The 20,289-nt window shown below is 39.9% G+C and overlaps 1 protein-coding gene across 1 annotated transcript; it reads right to left on the bottom strand.

Annotated features, from left to right (window-relative positions):
* Positions 1 to 4,315: 4,315 nt before the first annotated feature.
* Positions 4,316 to 5,296, bottom strand: LOC138875139 (uncharacterized). The gene has a single exon (XM_070153961.1). It carries the CDS (start codon positions 5,294 to 5,296, stop codon positions 4,316 to 4,318), a length of 981 nt encoding a protein of 326 aa, XP_070010062.1.
* Positions 5,297 to 20,289: the final 14,993 nt, after the last annotated feature.

The following is a 20,289-nucleotide window of genomic DNA, read 5'->3' as shown; positions in this document are numbered from 1 at the left end:
ACACTAGTGAAGCTGCATGTGCATGGTTTTGGTTTGTAGAAACGGGTTTGGAAGTGGACTAGGTGGATCACATTTGCGTTGAAGTGCACAGATGTAGGGTCGCCTGTGCGAAAGTGTATGCGTAGAAGCACATCCGCAGAAACGAGTGTGTTTCGCAGAAGCAATGGGTCAGCTAGTTTAGTGTATCTCGAATCTGCCTGGGTTTTGCCACATGTGCAATGTTGATGAAGTGACCAATTTTTTTGCAGATGCAGAAATTACTGGCATAAGGATATAATTTGAGGGTTAGCTTCATTTCATCATTTTTTGAGATTGGTAGCTCCGATTAAGGCAATATTTGTGGCTATTTTCACCCACGTGAATTGGGTAAGTGCTCATATACCGGATTTGATTTTTATTCATGAATATATCTTTGATTTTTGCATTTGATTAATAAATTTAAGGAAGAACAGTTTGGGTTTTTCTAAGAAATTTCGAAAAGTAAATAAATTGGATTCAGACCCTAATTCGGAGTTGGAATTGGATGAAACTTGTATGGTTGAACTCGTATTCGAATATGTTGTCATAATTTATGAGTATTTTTTTTAAGCAATCCACTAGGCATGGCCTAGGGCTAGGTTTTATTCGTAAAATCAAAAGAATACAATGAATTTGTCAGGAGGTCTTAAGCTATGAAAATAATAACAAATGAAGATTACATTAATCCTATTACCAATATTGAGTAGTGAATTCAACATTGGCATCACAAAATATGTAACTAATCTATCCATATTTGTAAATGATATTCAGATCAAGGGTGAGTGCCAAAATGTCCTTTTGAGATCATTACCAATGTAACAGTGTTCCAGCTTTTAGCGTCCATCTGCCTCTACTTTGTTGTAGTTTTCCTCCGCCATTATGATATGTCTGCTTGATTTCCACTTCTGAATTCCTTCTTTGCATTTTCTGTTGTGTTGATGTGCTGTATTCTTGTTCCTTGTTGATCCCCTCCTGTTTGAAAAACCTATCCAAGGTTGCCCTGTGCCTTGCCTTGTCCATTTCAGTTGCAGCGAGCATTGCATTAGCTCCATTTCCTGAATGTTTCTTCTGTTGTAGTCCAAAAGTCGAGAACAGTACCAGCTTAATGACTGAGTACCTATGACTTCCTGAACTGTAATTACACTCCCCCATAATTCACTTGTGCTGGACTGAGTACAAAGTATTAATACCACAAGCAGCAAGCTCCTCATAAGGTCGTGTAAAATCCATGTAAACTGAAGATCTGCTAACCAATTCCCACTGTATGATGTCCACGATTGTTTCATCTAGTTGATCTTATGTACCTCAACTGTCCACTGTGGCATACATAAGGTACTCCATGATGCCCAATGCCTGTTGTTACCTATCACTGAACTGCTCCAGAAAAATTGAGCAAAAATCTTGTGAAGTCTATTAATCACATATGCAGGTGGATTGACTGCAGATAACAAATGAATTGGCATACTCTGAAGCACATGGGCAATGAGAATTGCCCTTCCCCCAATAGACAATAGCTTTCCTTTCCATGATTGTAATCTGTCCAATACCTTAGTAATCATTGGCTGATAATATTCCATTTTCCTTCTTGAATAAAAAATAGGGCATCCTAAATACACAACTGGGAATTCCTGCCTTTTAATTCCTGTAACTCTCTCCACCTTCTCCGCTACTTCACTATCAGTCAAATGATGGAGATACACAACTGACTTTGCCTTATTGACTACCTGTCCAGATGCTTCTTCATACGCTGCAAGTACCTCCATTATGTTCCTAAGGGATGTGTCGTCTGATGAGGAGAAAATAATTGTATCATCTGCATATGTAAGATGATTTATCTTTGGGCTCCATTTAGGTAAACCATATCCACAGAAATGCAAATTCAGATGCAGAGCATTAAGACCCCTTGAGAGTGCTTTAGCAGCTAAGATAAACAAAGTAGGAGACCGAGGATCTCCTTGTTTTACCCCTCTTGATGATTTGAAAAAACCATGTGCTTGACCATTTATCAGCACTGAGTACTAGTTATTTGAAACTATGCCAAAAACCATGCCAATAAATCTTTCAGAGAAGCCCATCTTTCTCAGAACCTTAGTCAAGAACAACCAAGAAAGCCTATCATAAGCTTTGGTCATATCCAGCTTCAATACAACATTTGGACCTGCCTTAATTCTTAGTCTCATATCAGTGACAATATCTTGAGTTAACAAAATATTTTTTACAATGCTCCTCCCTTTAACAAAACCAGCTTATTCTTCAGATATCAAATTAGTTAGCAGCCCTACAAGCCTTTCATGGATAACCCTTGACACTACCTTATTAGTAAAGTTACTGAGGCTGATTGGTCTAAGATCTGAGAAGGTGCAAACTTCTTTTTTCTTTGGAAGCAGCACAAGGTTAGTATGGGTCACACATTTTGGCAATTCATGCCCATTAAAGAATGCTCTCACCATGTCAAACAGGTCATCTCCTATAATATCCCAACATGACTGATAAAATTTCCCTGTGAATCCATCTTGGTCACCTGCACTGTCTCCATTGAGCCCAAATACAGCTGCCCTTACCTCCTCTAACGTTGGCTGCTTGATCAAATCTTCATTTTGGCCTGAATCTATCAATGAAGGAACATGTCTTATGATATTAAAAGATGTAGGTGCTGCAGATTCTGAGAACTGATCTTGAAAGAATTGAATTGCTTCTGCAGCTATCTCCTCTTCTTCTTCTATCCACATACCCTGACTGTTCTGAATTCTGGACAGTTGCAGCTTCTTTCTTCTACCTCTAACTTGCGCATGGAAAAATTTAGTATTCCTGTCACCATCTTTAAACCAGGACATTCCAGATTTTTGCTTCTAGTATTTTTCTTCCAATGCTAGATATCTGATCAATTCAGCCTGTACCTTCTGCAACCTTTGTTTGTTTTGTTTTGTAGGGTTAGCTTCAAACTCTGCTTCATGCACAATTACAACCTCCTCCAAACTAGCTATTTTTTGAAATATGTCCCCATATGTTGATTTACTCCATCCAGATAGAGCCTTCTTGACCTTCTTCAGCTTATGATTGAACAAAACATATGGGTTTGCACTGAAGTCAGCATTCCAGTTATGCTTTACTACCTCTTTGAATGAAGCATGTTCCACCCAAAAATTCAGAAACCTGAAGGGTTTCTTGACTGGGGGATTCTTTATATCACATCTAAGCTGCATAGGGCTATGATCAGACCCTATCTTTGCCAAATGTTGAACTTCAATACCTGGGAAAATCTGCTGAAATTCTGCATTGGCCACACATCTATCTAGCCTTTTAAAAATACAATCCTCCTCTGCCCTGCCATTCCACCATGTGAATATACTACCCTTAAAACCAAGATCTGACAGGTTACAAGTATTTATACAATGCCTGAAATCATCGATTTCATTCAAGTGTACTGGAAGACCTCCAAATTTTTCCTCCTCATCCCATATAACATTGAAATCACCTCCTACCAACCATGGAATAGTCATATCTGATGCCATATAATACAATGAATCCCACAGTTCAATCCTTTCAATAGCATCACACTTAGCATATACCAGAGTTAGAACAAATTCCACATGAGTCTCAGAGTGATATAGCCTTAGAGTTAACTGCTGCACCAAGTTATACATAACTGTAACCTCATATACTTCATCTATGAAAGCCCACATCTTATTTGATATATTAGCAATCGCCTGAGCAAAGCCTATTCTATTTCTATACTTTTCCAAAGTTCTTTCTTGTTGCATAGGCTCCATTAAACCAATGAATTCATAGTGATTCTTTCTATGTGATTTGATCAGCATCTCAAATGCTTGCTGAGTGTTAACTGATCTAATATTCCATATGAGAGCATCCATTACTGTTTGGATAAAGAAAGTGACAAATTTCTCCTTGTTTGAACTCCTCATGCAGGGACGGTTGGGTTCTCTTTCTGATGTTTCTTCCTCCCATTTGCTGCAGATTTGGCCTTCTCAATGATTCTGGGAGACAAATCACCTTGCCTGGCTACATTTTGGAAATTTTGAGTTGTGGACTCTTCATCTAGATCTTGGCCTGCCCTTGCATCTTTATCTTCTACTTCCTTAAACTTCTGAGCATCAGCAACACTAACATCATGCTTGTGTTGCAGATTAGGCACCAAAGTTTGCTCTTTCATATCCTGCATTCTAGATTGCTCCAAGTTACCAGTTACAACTACACCATCCCCAATTCCTCCTGAATCAATTGCATCGGTGCCAACTCCTTCCTTTATATGTAACTAATCTGTGTTGCCTTCCTGAATCTATTTTGTTCTGTGTTGTTCCTTTGCATCAATTTTTTCCTTTGGGACAGCTGTTTCATCATTGTTGTTGTCCCTTTCAGTTTTCCTCTTTTCTGCAGCAATTTCTTCTTTATTTGTGACTGTAACAGTTTCCTCTCCATTTACACTTTTTTCCTCTTCTTCTTTTTCTTCAAGAACTGGTTCTTCATCATGTTTAGCCCCTACAGGAACCTGATTTTCTTCTGAATCATCTTCCCTTTGTTCTGACCAAAGTTTACCTCCACTCCATTGTACTCTCTCCTTCATCTGAGGAAGGAAATTCTCATTTGTTTGGATTTCTGGAATGTTGACCATCTCCATTTCAACCATTGTATCCTGTGAAGGAATGTCCTTACAAGATGTGTTGACTTCCACCAATGTATTGCCTATGAAGGTCCTTTGGACCCATTGAGCTGTTGTTTCCTTGGGTTTATTAACCATTGCCTCACTTCCTCCATTAGTTGAACCTACACCAGCTGAACTTATATTAAACTCTGGAGCTGCAGGATTAAGTTTTTCACCCTCATTGCCTATCTGCTGTTTTTGCTGAAATGCTGCTTCTTTTTTCCTTCCTGCTGTACTTCTCGGAGTTGTCTGCACCTCACCTCTTGCCATTTGATTACCATTTCCACTTTGAGTATTATGTTTTCCATTGCCTTTCTTTCTTTTCTTTGAGGGGGATGCAACATCCACATGACTAATTTCCTGCAGCTCTTCTATGATTGCCAACTCTTTACCCTGCACTTCATTAGATTCATCATCACCTAGTGCTGCAAATTTGTTTGTGATCTGCACCTGCTGATTGTTCATGGTCACAGTAGCATTTGTTTTAACAGGCACCATTTCTTTCCCATTTTTTGTACCTCCTTCATTTACATTCTCCTTAGCTTTACCTCTATTATCCCGTACCTCCTTCCATTGAGCACTTGGATTGCCAACTACCTTACCACTTGACAAGATCATCAAAGGACCTGCCCCCTTACCATGTTGAGTATTAGCAACCTTGTCAGTCACATTGATGTCCTACTTCTCATCTGATGTCTTTGGTAACAATTCAGGATGTAACCTCCAGCAATCCATCATATCATGCCCTTGCAATTTACACTCCTTGCAATATTTAGGAATGTAATCGTATTTGATGTTCATCCACTCCGTTCTCAAACAACCTGAATCCTCATCAAGAATATCCATTCTCACTTTCTTCGGCAGCTCATCCAGTAAATTCACCAACACCTTCACACGAGCACAGCTAGGCCTCGTCTTTTTAATAGTAGCCAAATCTAGGTGTTGTGGAATTCCTACTGCTGAAGCCAAAGAAAATAAACATTCTTTGACAAAATAAGTAGGCAACAGATTAGGAAAAGAAATCCAAGCCATAACCTTAGGTGTTTCCTCTCCAATTTTAAATTTTTCATCATAAATCAAGGTCCTTAGCTGATACTCCTCCCCATACTTGTCTTTAACATGATAAACACTTTTTGAAGAAAAATCAACATAGTCTTGCCATAAAGTCATATGAATTAGAATGTGCCTGTCACATAAAAATCCAATATTACACTCACCCTTAATTCCACATTGCAATGGAACTATCCGACGTATTTCATTGATGTCAGGCCAACCATAAGAGAATTTGCACATAATTGCATACTGAAGCCCTTCAATTATATTCATTCGTCGAACCTCAACTTCAGTAAAGCACACAGTTGGCTGTCCCTGAAAGATTTTAACTCGTCGAGGTGCAATTGGTTCCACAGACGCAGCAGTAGCAGTCTGCATGGTACTGTTCATCGGAGGCTTCAGAACATTCGCATAATCCATTGGTTTTTGGGTGTTATCTGTGGTCGTCGATGGCTGGGGATTGTTGAGGGGTGGTTGTAGAGGTGGCCCCGCCACAGTAGGTGGCTGACCACCGGCCGGATTGGCCATGGGAGCTCGAAACTCAACTTTCTCTCTCTAATCGCCTTTCTCGTCGCCCTAGCAGGTTGAATTCCATGTTTTTATGAGTATTTTTGGGATGTGAGATCGTGTTGAAATTTTTTGACATTGTTTAATTGATTAAAGATTGAGCCTTCATGCTCCGTAATTATTTTTTAGCATTATTGGACATTGTGGTATGTTATTTGAGTAAATTTGACCCGTTCAGGGGATGATTTTAGAGGCAAGGTATTCTTGGAGTATTGATTCTTGCTTATTGAGGTAAGTATCTTGCCTAGGCTTGGCTTGAAGGTATTTTCCCATTAGCTATGATGCGTGTTATATGTTGGGGTGATGCATATGTGAGGTGACGAGCATATATGTGTGCACCGTGATTATTCGTTATCCCGGTAGACCTTAGGCTATTATATAATTTGTCTTGATATCATACATATTTGATGTCGTGTTTCCTTCACTTGTATTACTACGTAAAATATTATTCATGCTAGAAATATATCAAGGTTATTTGCTTATATGCTGAGACGTGATAGGGCTTTTTGCTAATTTGGGCTATTTTCCTTAGTCGTAGTCATGCTTTTCATTCATAATAACATATCTGTATGTTATATCTCTATCACAATGCACCCTTTATATATTGTCTCGCATGTTGTTAGTAAGTTATGTGTGACACAGGTTTGAACTGAGTTGTGACATGTTGATATATTCTATGCGGTATTTTGAGCATGATACGATGAGATATGGGCATATTGAGACTTGAAGAGAGTGATGATTGATTTTGGGCCATAAAGCCATATTGAGTGGATTGATGACTGATCTTGGGCCATTGAGCCGTATTGATATTGATGGTGAGATGATGCTTGCGTCAAGATCTCCATATTGACTGAGTGATATTAATCGTAGACTTTTGATCCGATCATTGGTTGGGCTAGGATCCGCCTCCTCTGGAGTCATTTTATAACCCATGGTACTTTGGGCTTGGTGAGTGCAGGCACATGAGATGTGCTTAGTGAGAGACTTATTACATGTACTCTTATAGTGCTAAGTGTGTGTGTTGTGATGATTCACAGGTATTGTATTAGGAACCGTGAAAGTGCTGAGAGTATTATTGAATGGTACTGGTGTCAGGCACTATGAGTGTGTTGAGTTTTGTCTATACATGATAATTACAGTGTGCTGTTGTTGATTTTGGCATGTATATTTGACATGCGGGCGTAGTGTTATATTTTTCTCATGCAAATTGATATTCAATGTCTCTACATGATGTTTAAAGCTTGAAATCACAGTTACCTTGATCAATTTCAATCTAAGTGATTTGTATGGTAAAGTTGACGCCTTGACTGATATATTTAAAAAGCATGCCTATTTCTCCTCTTATGGTGTTAGAGTCGAGCCTGTTATTATTGAGCTGTTTTTTCTTATATGTCATTGGATTGTTATTGTTGTTGTTGGCTGTTGAAAGTGAGCATCAGATTTGTCCAACCTCATCACTATTCTCTCTGAGGTTAGATTTGCTACTTATTTAGTACATATAGTCAGTTATACTAATACTACACTGTGCAATTCATATGAAGATCTGGGTGTTATTGATAGTGGCAGTTGTTAGTGAGCTGTTATTCGGATTTGCTTGAATATTTTGAGGTAGCACTGTTGTTTCAGTCGTAAGCCTTGAAGTCTCCTTCTTTATCTTATGTTATCATTGTTTAGTCTTCCAGAAAATGTTGCATTTTGTGGAAACTTTGTATTTAGTACTCTATAGAGCTCATGCACTTAGTGAAATCAGATTTTAGATGGTTTCAGTTGTATAGTAGATATGACTTTAGTTATTTATGCTATTCTTCTATTTGAGACTATTTCTTATCGTTATTGAGTTTAATTCTGTATATCTGTTGTTGGCTTGCCTAGCAAGCCATATTAGGTGCCATCACGGCTTTGGTGGAATTTTGGATTGTGACAAGTTGGTATCAGAACATTAGGTTCATATAGGTCTCACGAGCCATGAGCAATTCTAATAGAGTCTTGCAGATCGGTGTGGAGACATTTGCACTTATCTTTGAGAGGCTATGGGGCATTAGGAAAAAACACACTTTTTTTCATTCCTTATTGTGCTATTTAATTTATCCAAGTCTAAACTTTATATTTCTACTCTTATAGATGTTGAGGACTCGTGCATCAATTGGTAATTAGGAGCCCGTCCTTAGAGTTGGAGCTTTGAGAGATAGGGGCAGTGTCACAACTAGAGGGGAGCACGTACCCCAGCTAGAGGGCATGCCAGGGCAACTTTTGTAGAGTCACCAGTAGTTCCAGTAGATAGTAGGCCCAGATTTGTGTGGAGCCAATGGGACCAGATTGGATTCCCTAGGGTTTATTTGCTAACTAGTTGTTCAGTATGGTTTGGTCCGTATTGTTGGTTTATTCCGGAGTTTGGCTCAGGCCGGGATGTTCCCTACTGCACCTTCCACTTCTCAGGAAGGGGTTGGAGCATAAACTCCAGCTACTTATACCCCCGAGCAGATTGATCTATTTTCTCAAACATAGAGAGTAGTTCAAGTTATTGCATCGTAGCTAGTAGTTGTTGTCAGACCACTTGTTAAGCCTACTTTATTTTGCGGATGAGCAGAAGAGGTTGGAGAAGTTGCAGAGGACAGATCCTCCATGTTTTGATGGTTCTCCTATAGTCCTCTTACTTGGGATCAGTTCTCTAGGGTCTTTTTGGAGAAGTTTGTGCCCCGCACCAGGAGAGATAAGATGAGGAGGCAATTTGAACATCATCAGCAGGGTCAACTGTCAGTTACTGATTTTGAGATGAGGTTATCCAAGTTGTTCTGTATGATGTTGTTATGATTCCTTCTAGGAGGAGAGAGTGAGGAGATACAATAATGGTTTTCACAACTGTATTCGACAAGCTATGGCTAGAGAGGCAGATACAGAGACTTCATTTCCCCAGGCTATGGAGATAGCACATCATATTGAGTGCATCCGTAGTGAGACTAGAGAGATGGTGCAAGGTAGGGACAAGAGGTCCTAACATTCAGGTAACTTCAACGGTGCCTTATTTGGAGGACCAAGCCAATTTAGGAGAGGCCATTAAGTCGAGGTGTTTCTGTACGATCTTTATTTAATGCACTTCCAGCGCAGAGTTCTCATCACACTCCATCTATTCAGGGTTCATCTGTACAAGGTTCTTTTGGTGGATATTTTGGTTCGCAGGGTCCGACTCAGGCCTTGTTGTTATGATTGGTAAGAGGTTTCTACGAGTATGGAGGCTTGGGGCTTGTCAGGAAATACTGCCGTTTTTCTCATAGGTTCACGGTAGCATGGAGGTCAGACTATGATTCTTGCACCGGTTGCTACACAACTTGCTCATCCATTCTAGGCTAGAGGTCATCTAGTATGTGGTCATCCTAGAGGTGGAGCTTAGTCTAGGGAGGTTTGGCTAGATGTTATGCATTCCTATGGAGGCTCGAGGTTGTCATTTCTAATTTAGTTATTACAAGTATTGGTTCTGCGTGCCACAATGATGCTTCGATGTTGTTTGACCCTGGCTCTACTTATTCATGTGTGTCGTCATATTTTTCTTCATGTCTAAATATGCCACATGATTCGCTTAATTCCCTTGTCTATTTATCTACACTAGTTGGGGATTCCATTGGTGGATCGAGTTTATCGATCTTGTGTGGTCGCGATTTGCAGTTTTGAGATGAGGGCAGACTTTATATTGTTAGATATAATGGACTTTAATGTGATCTTAGTTATGATTAGCTATCTCTATACCATACTATTCTTGATTGACACGCTAAGACCGTGTATGTTGAAGTTTCCGAGGTTGGAATATAGTGATTCTCTTAGTCACAATCCTAGCAGAGTGATCTTATTTTTGAAGGTTCATCGGATGGTTGAGAAGGGGTATTTGGCGTATCTAGCTTGTGCCAAAGATGTTAGTGAGGGACTAAGGGAGTTTTCGGATGTGTTTCTTGCAGAACTATCGAACATGCCACCCGATAGGTATATTAATTTCGACATTGATCTAGTAATAGGAACTCATGCTATCTCTATTCCTCTATATCATATGGATTCAACTAAGTTAAAATAACTAAAGGAGTATTTGCAAAAGTTTTTAGATAAGGGGTTCATCAGGCCTAGTGTGTCACCTTGAGGTGTATCAATGTTGTTTGTAAATAAAAAAAGGAAAATTCTATGAGAATTTGTATTGATTACAGGCAGCTGAAAAAGGTTACCATCAAGAACAAGTACCTATATCCTTGCACTGATGATTTATTTGATCAGCTTCAGAGTTCCAAGGTGTTCTCGAAGATTTACTTGAGATTGAGGTATCACTAGTTGAAGATTAGGGCTTCAGACATCCCTAAGACGGCTTTCAGGACTCATTATGGGCATTATGAGTTTTTGGTGATGTATTTTAACTTGGCTAATGCCCCAACAACTTTCATGCATTTAGTGAAAAGTGTGTTCCAACCCTATTTGGATTCTTTTGTCATTGTGTTCATCGAAGATATTTTGGAATACTCCCGTAGTAGGGAGGAGCACGAGTAGCATTTGAGGATTATGCTTTATATTCTAAGAGAGATGAAGTTGTATAACAAGCTCTCCAAGTATGAGTTTTGGTTGGACTCTATGGCATTCTTTGGCAACGTGGTGTCTAGGGATGGGATCATGGTTGACCTTAAGAATATTAAAGTAGTTCAGAGTTGGTCCAGACCTTCTACCACTACAGTGATCAGGAGTTTCTTAGGTTTGGATAGCTACTATCGTCGCTTTATAGAGGGATTTTCATCTATTGTAGCTTCATTGACTAAGTTGACCTAGAAGGGCGCTCCATTTAGATGGTCTCACGAGTGTGAGAAAAGCTTTTAGAAGTTTAAGACTGCTTTGACTACAACTCTAGGGTCGGGGATGTAACTATTTATTATGATGCTTTATGTGTTGTTGGTTGTGTGTTGATGCAGGCTGTAAGATGATTTCCTATGTATCGCGGCATTTGAAGCCCTATGAGAAAACCTATCTGGTATATGATTTGGAGTTGGCAAATGTTATGCACATGCTCACGATTTGGAGGCACTACTTGTATGGAGTGTTTTGTCAGATTTACCCAAATCATTGGAGTCTCCAGCATTTGTTCAAGCAAAAGAATTTGAACTTGAGGCTGTAAAGGTAATTGGAGATTTTGAAAGATTATGATATCACAATCTTGTATCCTCTGGGGAAGGCGAATGTGGTAGCGGATGCCTTGAGTAGGAAGGTACATAATACTTGGAGTTTGGCATTTATTCCAACTGTGAAGAGACCTTTGGCTAACAGATTTGTGAGGTTGGATATTTTTTATCCCAGTAGAGTTATTGCATATGTTGTAGCACAGTCATCTTTGTTTGAGTGCATTAAGGCTCATTAGTATAATGATCCCCATTTTCTTGTCCTTAAGGATACGATGAAGTGAGGTGGTGCTAAGGAGGTAACTATTGGTGATGATGGTGTACTGCAACTTCAAGGTTAGATTTGTGTTCCTAATATAGATAGTTTGATGGAGTTGATTCTTGAATAGGCTCATAGTTCGCGGTATTTTGTTTATCCAGGTGCTACGAAGATGTACTACGATTTGAAGCAGTATTATTGGTGGCAAAGGATGAAGAAGCACACTGTTGGGCATGTGCCGTGATGTTTGAAAGTCAACCAAGTCATGTATGAGCATTAGAAACTAGGTGGTTTGCTTCAGAGGATTGATATACCGGAGTGCAAGTGGGAGCGAATTACCATGGACTTCTTGGTAGGATTGGCATGGACTTTGAGGAGATTTAATGTTGTTTGGGTCATTATGAACAGACTGACCAAGTCTGCGGATTCCATTCCAATTATGGCTTATAACACTTTGAAGAAGTTGGCTCAGATTTACTTCGGAGAGATTGTCTCCTTGCATGGTGTGTCGATTTTTATTATCTTCGATCAGGGCACTCGGTTTACATTGCACTTTTGGAGAGCCGTTCAACTGTAGTTAGGCACATAGGTTGAGCTGAGCATTACATTTCACCCTCACACAGATGGACAATCTAAGCGGACCATTCAGATTTTTGACGACATGTTGAGGGCATGTGTTATTGATTTCGGAGGCCAGTGGGATCAGTTTCTACCATCAACATAGTTTGCATACAATAACAACTATCAGATTAGTATCCAGATGGTTGCGTATGAGGTATTATATGGGAGGCAATATTGTTCTTTGGTAGGTTTGTTTGAGCATGGTGAGGCTTGGTTGCTAGGCATAGATTTGGTTTGTGATGCTTTGGAGGTGAAATTGATCCATAAGCGGCTTCATTCGGCACAATTTTGGGAAAAGAGTTATTTTGATCGGAAGGTTTGTGAATGTAACGACCCAACCAGTCGATTTTTATATTTTAGCTCTGTTACCCTATTTATTGCCTCTTCTATGTTCATTTGTGGTTATGTGACTTTTTGGGGTAGTTAGATTGGTTTCGAAAAAGTTTCGGGGTGAATTGGGATACTTAGTCTCAAAGTTGGGTGCTTAAGTTGAAAGAGTTGATTTGATTTTGACTTGTGTGTAGACGGCTCTGTAATGGAGGTTTGATGGTTACAAGAGCTTCTTATGGAGATTTTGGGCGTAGGACTATGTCCGAATGTTGATTCGGAGGTCCATAGGTTGATTTGGTAGTTTTTGGCAAAAGTTGGAAAGTTGAAGGTTTCGAAGGATGTTAGGTTATACCAAGGGTTTACTTTATTGATATTGGGTTCAAATTGTGATTCTAGGAGTTGGTATGGGTCCGTTGTGTCATTCGGTACTTGCATGCAACATTTTAGGTTATTCGGAGTTGTTTAGGCTTGTTCGTCGTTAGTTTTGAATTTGGAAATGTCCATTAGTTTATTAGGCTGGAATTAAGGTGTGATTCATAGTTTGATATTGTTTTGTGTGATTTGAGGCCTCGATCAGGTTTGTGTTATGTTTTGGTATGTGTTAGTATGTTTTGACGGGGTCTTGGGGGCCTCGGGTGTGATTTGGATAGGCTACAGATAATTCCACTTTGTTTTGGATTGCTGATGCCTCAAGTCTAGTTTCCTTCTTCGCATTCGCGACAGGGCCGTCACGTTCGTGAAGGGTTATAGGGGTGAGGCAGTCTCCCTTCTTCACGTTCGATTGGAGCTCCGCATTCATGAAGTAGCCAAGGGCTGGGAGGGGCTTAGCCTACGCATTCGCAAGGTAAAGGCCGCGTTCGCGTAGGCTTGGGAGTTTGTTTCACCGCATTCGCGAGATGGAGGACGCAAACACGATTGCCTTTTCAGGGCACATCGGTTTTTGTGTTCGCGAACATGATGAGGGTTCCGCGTTCGCAATGCATATCACCTGGGAAGACTATATAGTACTATTTCAAGGATTTGAGTTATTATATCATATTTTGAGTTGTAGAGTCCAAATTTAGGCAATTTTTAGGGGATTTTTATGATTTGGATTGGGGTAATTGTTTTTAACTCAGATTTGACCATTAATAATGATTCCATCTTTGTTTTTATCATTTAATTAGTTATTTTGGTATGGTTGGACACGTATCGAAATGGGTGTTCAGAATTTGTGAGTTTTGTTGGGTTCCAAGGTGTGAGCCCTGAGTTGACTTATTGAGTTGGCTTTTTAATTTTCATTATAGATTGAATCTTTATTATCCTGAATTGATTCTTATGGCTTTTATTATGATATTAAGTTATTTTGGCTAGATTCAAACCGTACGGAGTTGGATTTGCGTGGGAAGGGCTTATTAATGGATTGATTTAACTATTTTGAGGTAAGTGTCTTGCTTAACTTTGTGTGGAGGAACTACCCCTTAGGATTTTGGTTGTTGTACTATTTGAATAATGTGGAAGATGTGTACATGAGGTGACGAGTGTGTACATGGGCTTTTATGTGAAAAATTTACCTGTTTAGACTAATAGGTTAATCATAAGCATTTAATTGAAGTTCTTATCATTTGTTGCCAAGTTTATTCATAAATGCCTTAATAGAAGTTCTTATTACATGTTCTAGTTTTCATTTTCGAGGTTGCTCTTATATGCATGTATTGGTAGTTGTTGTTACATGCCATTCTTTTAGTTGTTGAGTTATTCTCATTCATTTATTCATATTGTTATTTCATGCTATTTCTTGCATTGTTAAGCTTATGTTTTGCACTTGAATTGGAAGTTTCCATCTCATGAGGATACCTTCATTTTTGGAGTTATTGAAGTTGTAATTGTGAAAGTTATTAACACATTGTGGTTGAAGTTGTTGATTTTTGGGATATCTTTTCTTGTTGAGTTGTTTTTCATTCATTTGTTATTATTGAGATTCTTCTACATTTCGTGGTTTAGCCATGAGATATGTGTTGTGGTAACATTGGTATTGTTGATTTGGCAATGTTGTGGCATATGGGCACGTGTGTTGCGAGTTGATTATTATGTCGTGATATTGATACGTATGTGGTGGTATAAGGATGTGTATTGAAATGCATGCGGTGAGATAAGGTGTGATTTATATGCGTGGTTCTAGTAAGGGAATTACTTGAAGTCACACGGTGAGATAAGGGGGCTAAAATGCGTGTAGCTATTTTGGAAAAAATATTTTTTAAAATAAATTCAAGGCTCATACGGTGATATAAGGAAGATTGTGATTGTGATTTTGAAATGAGAGCATGAGGTGTGATACCTCGGTTTGATTTTTGTTGTACATTCTATATTGGAAAAGTTCGTTGATTTGAATGGATATTGCATTGTTTTCCTTAAATTCATATCAGTCATATTTTGACTGTATTTTATCATTGTTTCTTTTAACATATGTTCCCTCTTTGTCATCCTTTATTGCCTTAATTTCTGTTGTTAGACTGGTTAGATAAATTGCTTATTTGTCATTTATTTCCTTCATTTCCCCGTTGCTAAATTTTATTAATATTTGCATAGGCTTTTTATGTATGGTAGGTGTCTTGACCTGGACTCATTACTACTCTACCGAGGTTAGGCTTGATACTTACTGGGTACCGTTGTGGTGTACTCATGGTACACTGCTGCACATTTTGGGGCAGATCCAGGTACTTCTGCTCATGCCGGATACCAGTGATTTGACCCAAATATTCCAGAGACTTGAAGGTATACCTGCTTAATGCTTGCATGCCTCAGAGTCACATTCTGTATTGCGTTCTCTACTGTTTATCTTCTTATAAAACAATGTTGTATTAGATATTCTTAGTATATTTCAGTAGAGCTTATGACTTAGTTCCAATGGTTTTGCAGATATTGTAACTATTGCATCGTCTTGATTTCATTATGATATTTATTTGTTTAATTATAATTTTAGTTGTTAATTCTACTAAATTCTCTATGTATGTTAGGCTTACCTAGTCTAAGAGACGAGGTGCCATCACGATATCCAAAGGTGGAAATTTAGATCTTGCGTAGAGTCTTGCGGATCGGTATGGAGACGTCTGTACTTATCTTCGAGAGACTATGGAACTATTAGGAAAAAGGGCACATTCCTTAGCCAAAGAACCTGTCCAAGCAGCGACTGAGGAGCTACTAGTAGCTCCGGTTAGGGGACAGGCACCTGAGGTGCCTACTGTTACCCATGGACTTTAGGAGACCCTAGCACACTTCCAGAGTATGTTTGGAACTTTAGCTCAAGCAGGATTGATCCTGTTGCATCAGCTACATCTCAGGCTAGGGAAAGAGCTTAGACTCTCGCGACCCGTACTCTAGAGTAGCGGGTCAATCCTAATTAGGTTTTAGGAGTTTTGCTAGCAAAACCTATTATTCCGGTTCATCCTGACGTCAGGCAAAAAGTATTTGAAGAGGAGCAGATGAGACATGAGAGGTTCAAGAAGTATGATCCTTCTACTTTCATTGTCACATTTACTAAGGATGCACATGGTTTTCTAGATAAGGGCCACCGTATTCTTCGTACCATGGGTATTATGGAGGGGAGCGGAGTTGCCTTTACTATATTTCAACTATCATGAGCAGCATATAGGGGTACGCCAACTGATGCAGCCCCACTCACTTGGTCTTATTTTTCAGATACGTTTCTGAGAGAGTTTGTTCCCCAGACCTTCGAGATGCATGGCGCACAGTTGTTTGAGCAATTGTGTTAGGGTACTATGATAGTGTCAAAGTATGCCATCAGATTCAGTGAGTTTCCCCAACATGCACCTGCTTTGGTTTCTACAGTCAGCGAGCAAGTTCCAAAATTTATCGAGGGGCTCATGGTCTTAGATTTAGCATGGCTCGAGAGCTGGAGATAGATACACCATTTCACCATGGTGTAGAGATCTCTTGGAGGATGGAGGGTATGCAGGGAAGGGAGAGGGAGGACAGGGAGGCCAATAGGCATTGAGATTTTGGAGGACTTAGTGGTGCCCGCACTCCAGTTAGAGCTCTTCATGGCAACAATTGTGTGAGTCGAAAAGTTAATTCAGCACTCCCAACTGCTCGCAGCGCTCCAGCTGTTCCAAGGTCTTAAACTACCGATTATGTATAGCTACTTTCCAGTTTACCTCCTGCACGGGACGCTTTTAGCGGTCAGTGTAGTCGACCAAGCCAGATTCAGTTTCAGCATCCACGCCCACAAAGAGCTTGTTTCGAGTGTGGGGATATCAGGCATATAGTGGAGGGGCTGTCCCAGAGTTAGGAGGGATGCACCTCCACAAGGTACACAGGGTCCATATGGTTCACAGACTATGGTTGTTGCTCTAGTTCCGCTCCGCCTGTGCCGCTAGCTAGGGGTGGAGGTCAGGCGGGTAAAGGTCACCCTAGAGGGGGAGGTGAGACTCGTTTTTATGATTTTCCGGGTAGGAAAAAGCTATTGCATCGAATGTTGTCATCATAGGTATTGTTCCGATCTATCATAGGGATGCATCAGTTTTATTTGATCTGGGATCCACTTATTCATATGTGTCATCTTACTTTGCTCCGTATATGGTTTATATCTCATGATTCTTCTAGGAGTTCTTTTATATATGTCCACGCCTCTAGGAGATTCTAATTATCGGTCATGTTTAATCACTATCGATGGTTTTGAGACAAGAGCTGCTATATTGGTACTCAGTATGGTAGACTTTGACGTGATATTGGACATGGATTAGTTGTCACCCTATCATGCTATTCTGGATTGTCACGCCAAGACCATGACATTGGCTATGCCTGGGTTGCCGGGGTTAGAGTGGAGGAGTACATTGGATTATATTTCTAGTAGGGTAGTGTACTTTCTAAAGGCACACCAAATGGTTAGAAGGGGTGTGATGCATATCTAGCCTTTGTTAGAGATATCATTGTTGATACTCCTACCGTTGAGTCAGTTTCAGTAGTGAACGATTTCTTAGATGTGTTTCCAGCCAACTTATGGGGCATGTCCCTTGATATCAATATCAATTTTGGTATTAACGTGGTGTCGGGCACTAAGCCTATTTCTATTCCACCATATTGTATGGCACCATTGGAGTTGAAGGAATTAAAGGAATATCTTTAGGAGTTGCTTCATAAGGGGTTTATCTGACCGAGTGTCTCGCCTTGGGGTGCTCTAGATCTATTTATGAAGAATTAAGATGGCTTTAGGAGGATGTGTATTGATTACATGCAACTGAACAAAGTTGTTGTCAATAACAAGTACCCATTACCGCATATTGATGATCTGTTCGACCAGCTTCAGGTTGCACGGGTATTCTTGAAGATCAATTTGAGGTCAGGATAACATCAGTTGAAGATTTGGGATTTAAACATTCTGAAGTCTGCTTTCAGGACTCGATATGGTCACTATGAATTTTTTGGTGATGTCATTTGGTCTGACCAATGCCCCAGCCGCATTTATGCCCTTGATGAACAATGTTCCATCCATATATTGATTCATTTATCAACGTTGTTTACCGTGAAAATGGTAATAACAATTAAATTTGTTGATGGGACTCTAAAAATACGTGATCTATTTTTATGCTAGTTTGTTAAGCAGTTGATGCTAAATGTACGAGATCTAAAGATGAAATTGAGTTAAGGAGGGAGCTACAATCGAACCGATAGGCTAGCTACTCAGGGCCTCGGGCCTGTCGATTTGGGGCTTCGAGGCCGATTCTATAGCTCGGGCTAGGGCTCGAGCTATCGTGGATGATCGGGGTAGGGCTAAAAGTTATGAAATAATTAGCGAAGGCTTTTTATGGCCTATGACAAACAATAAATGATGAACAAATATGAAGACAATAAATGAAATCAATAATATTGAGAGAATGTGTTAGAGATTGAAATAGAGAGTTTTTGTATATTTTTGTGTGAAGTAACTGAAGTGACCAACCCTTACAAAATGATAGGGATCCCCTTTATATAGGAGGGAAATCTCAACATAGTATAAAATACATTAATGATAAAGAAGTCGGGATGGGACAAATGACTAACTTCATGATGCAGGCTTAGACTAGCTTCAGACCAGCCTAACAGATTTTGCCGGTCCTGACTGCACTCTTTGGGAACTCGCCGTATCTTTTGGGGTCCCGACTACGTTATCCCTAGGTCGGGTGTCGATAGACCTAGAGGGAGGGTACTCGGTCCATGGTCTCGAGCCTTCGAAGCAATCTTTCGAGATGCCTTATCAACGAGGAATTGGTTCCTCCGATTTCACCGTATACAATCATGTTCACTAAAGACATATTGGCGTACTCTAGCAACCGGGAGGATCATGAGCAACACTTGAGGATCGTGCTCCATACCTTGAGGGAGAAGAAGTTATACGCAAAATTCTCCAAGTGTGAGTTTTGGCTTGATTTGGTGATTTTTTCGGTCATATAGTGTCTAGTGAGGGGATTAAGGTGGATCTAAAGGAGGTGGAGGTAGTTCAGAGTTAGCCCAGACCGTCTTCTGCTACAGACATCCAGAGTTTTCAAGGCTTGGCTAGTTATTATTGTCGTTTTATGGAGGATTTTTCATCCATCTCAGCTCTTTTGACTAGGTTGACTTAGAAGGGTGCTCTATTAAGGTAGTCCGAGGAGTGTGAGGAGAGATTTCAGAAGCTCAATACTGTGTTGACCATAGCTCCAGTTCTATTCTTCCCTTCAGCATCGGGTTCATATAAATTTTTTTTATGCTTCACGAATTGGAATTAGATGTGTATTGATGTAGGATGGTAGAGTGATTGCTTATTCTCCACTTCAGTGAAGCCTCATGAGAAGAACTATCTAGTACATGATTTAGAGTTGTGTTCCATTGTTAACACATTGAAGATTCGGAGTCACTATCTCTACGACATGTCTTGTGAGGTATTCATAGATCATAGGAGTCTACAACACTTGTTTAAGCAAAATGATCTGAAGTTGAGGTAGTGGAGGTGGTTAGAGCTGTTGAAAGTCTTGATATCACCATTTTATATTATCCCGAAAAGGTCAATGTGGTGGCAGATGCCTTGAGTAAGAAGGCAGAGAGTAGTTGGCTGTTTTGGAGCCTAACCAAGTTCTTGTTTGCGTGGTTTCTCGGCCTTCTTTTTATGAGTGGTTCAGAGCGTGTCAGTATGATGATCCCCATTTGCTTATGCCTAAGGACACGGTGTAGAACCATGATGCCAAGGTGGTTTCAATTGGAGCTGATGGGGTGTTGCAAATGTAGGCCAGATTTGTGTGCCTAATATGGAAGGGTTGAGTGAGTTGATTCTTGAGGAGGCTAACAATTCACAGTATTCCATTCATCCGGTGCTGCTAAGATGTATCGGGATTTGAGATAGCACTATTGGTGGAGAAGAATGAAGAAAGATATAGTGGAGTATGTTGCTCAATGTTTGAACTGTCAAGTGATAGGTGAATTACAAGCATAAGAGGCCCGACAGTCTGCTTCATAGACTTGAAACTCCAGAGTGGAAGTGGGAGCATATCACCATGGATTTCATTGTCGGACTGCCATGGACCTTGAAGAAATTTGATGCAGTGCGAGTTATATTTGATAGACTGACCATGTCTGCACACTTTATTCCAGTTGTGACTACCTACATTTTAAAGCAGCTAGCTCAGATATAT

The sequence above is a fragment of the Nicotiana sylvestris genome, chromosome 8 (assembly GCF_000393655.2).
Source record: "Nicotiana sylvestris chromosome 8, ASM39365v2, whole genome shotgun sequence".
Classification (NCBI taxonomy): Eukaryota; Viridiplantae; Streptophyta; class Magnoliopsida; order Solanales; family Solanaceae; genus Nicotiana; species Nicotiana sylvestris.
This window is presented reverse-complemented; position numbering and strand designations above follow the sequence as displayed.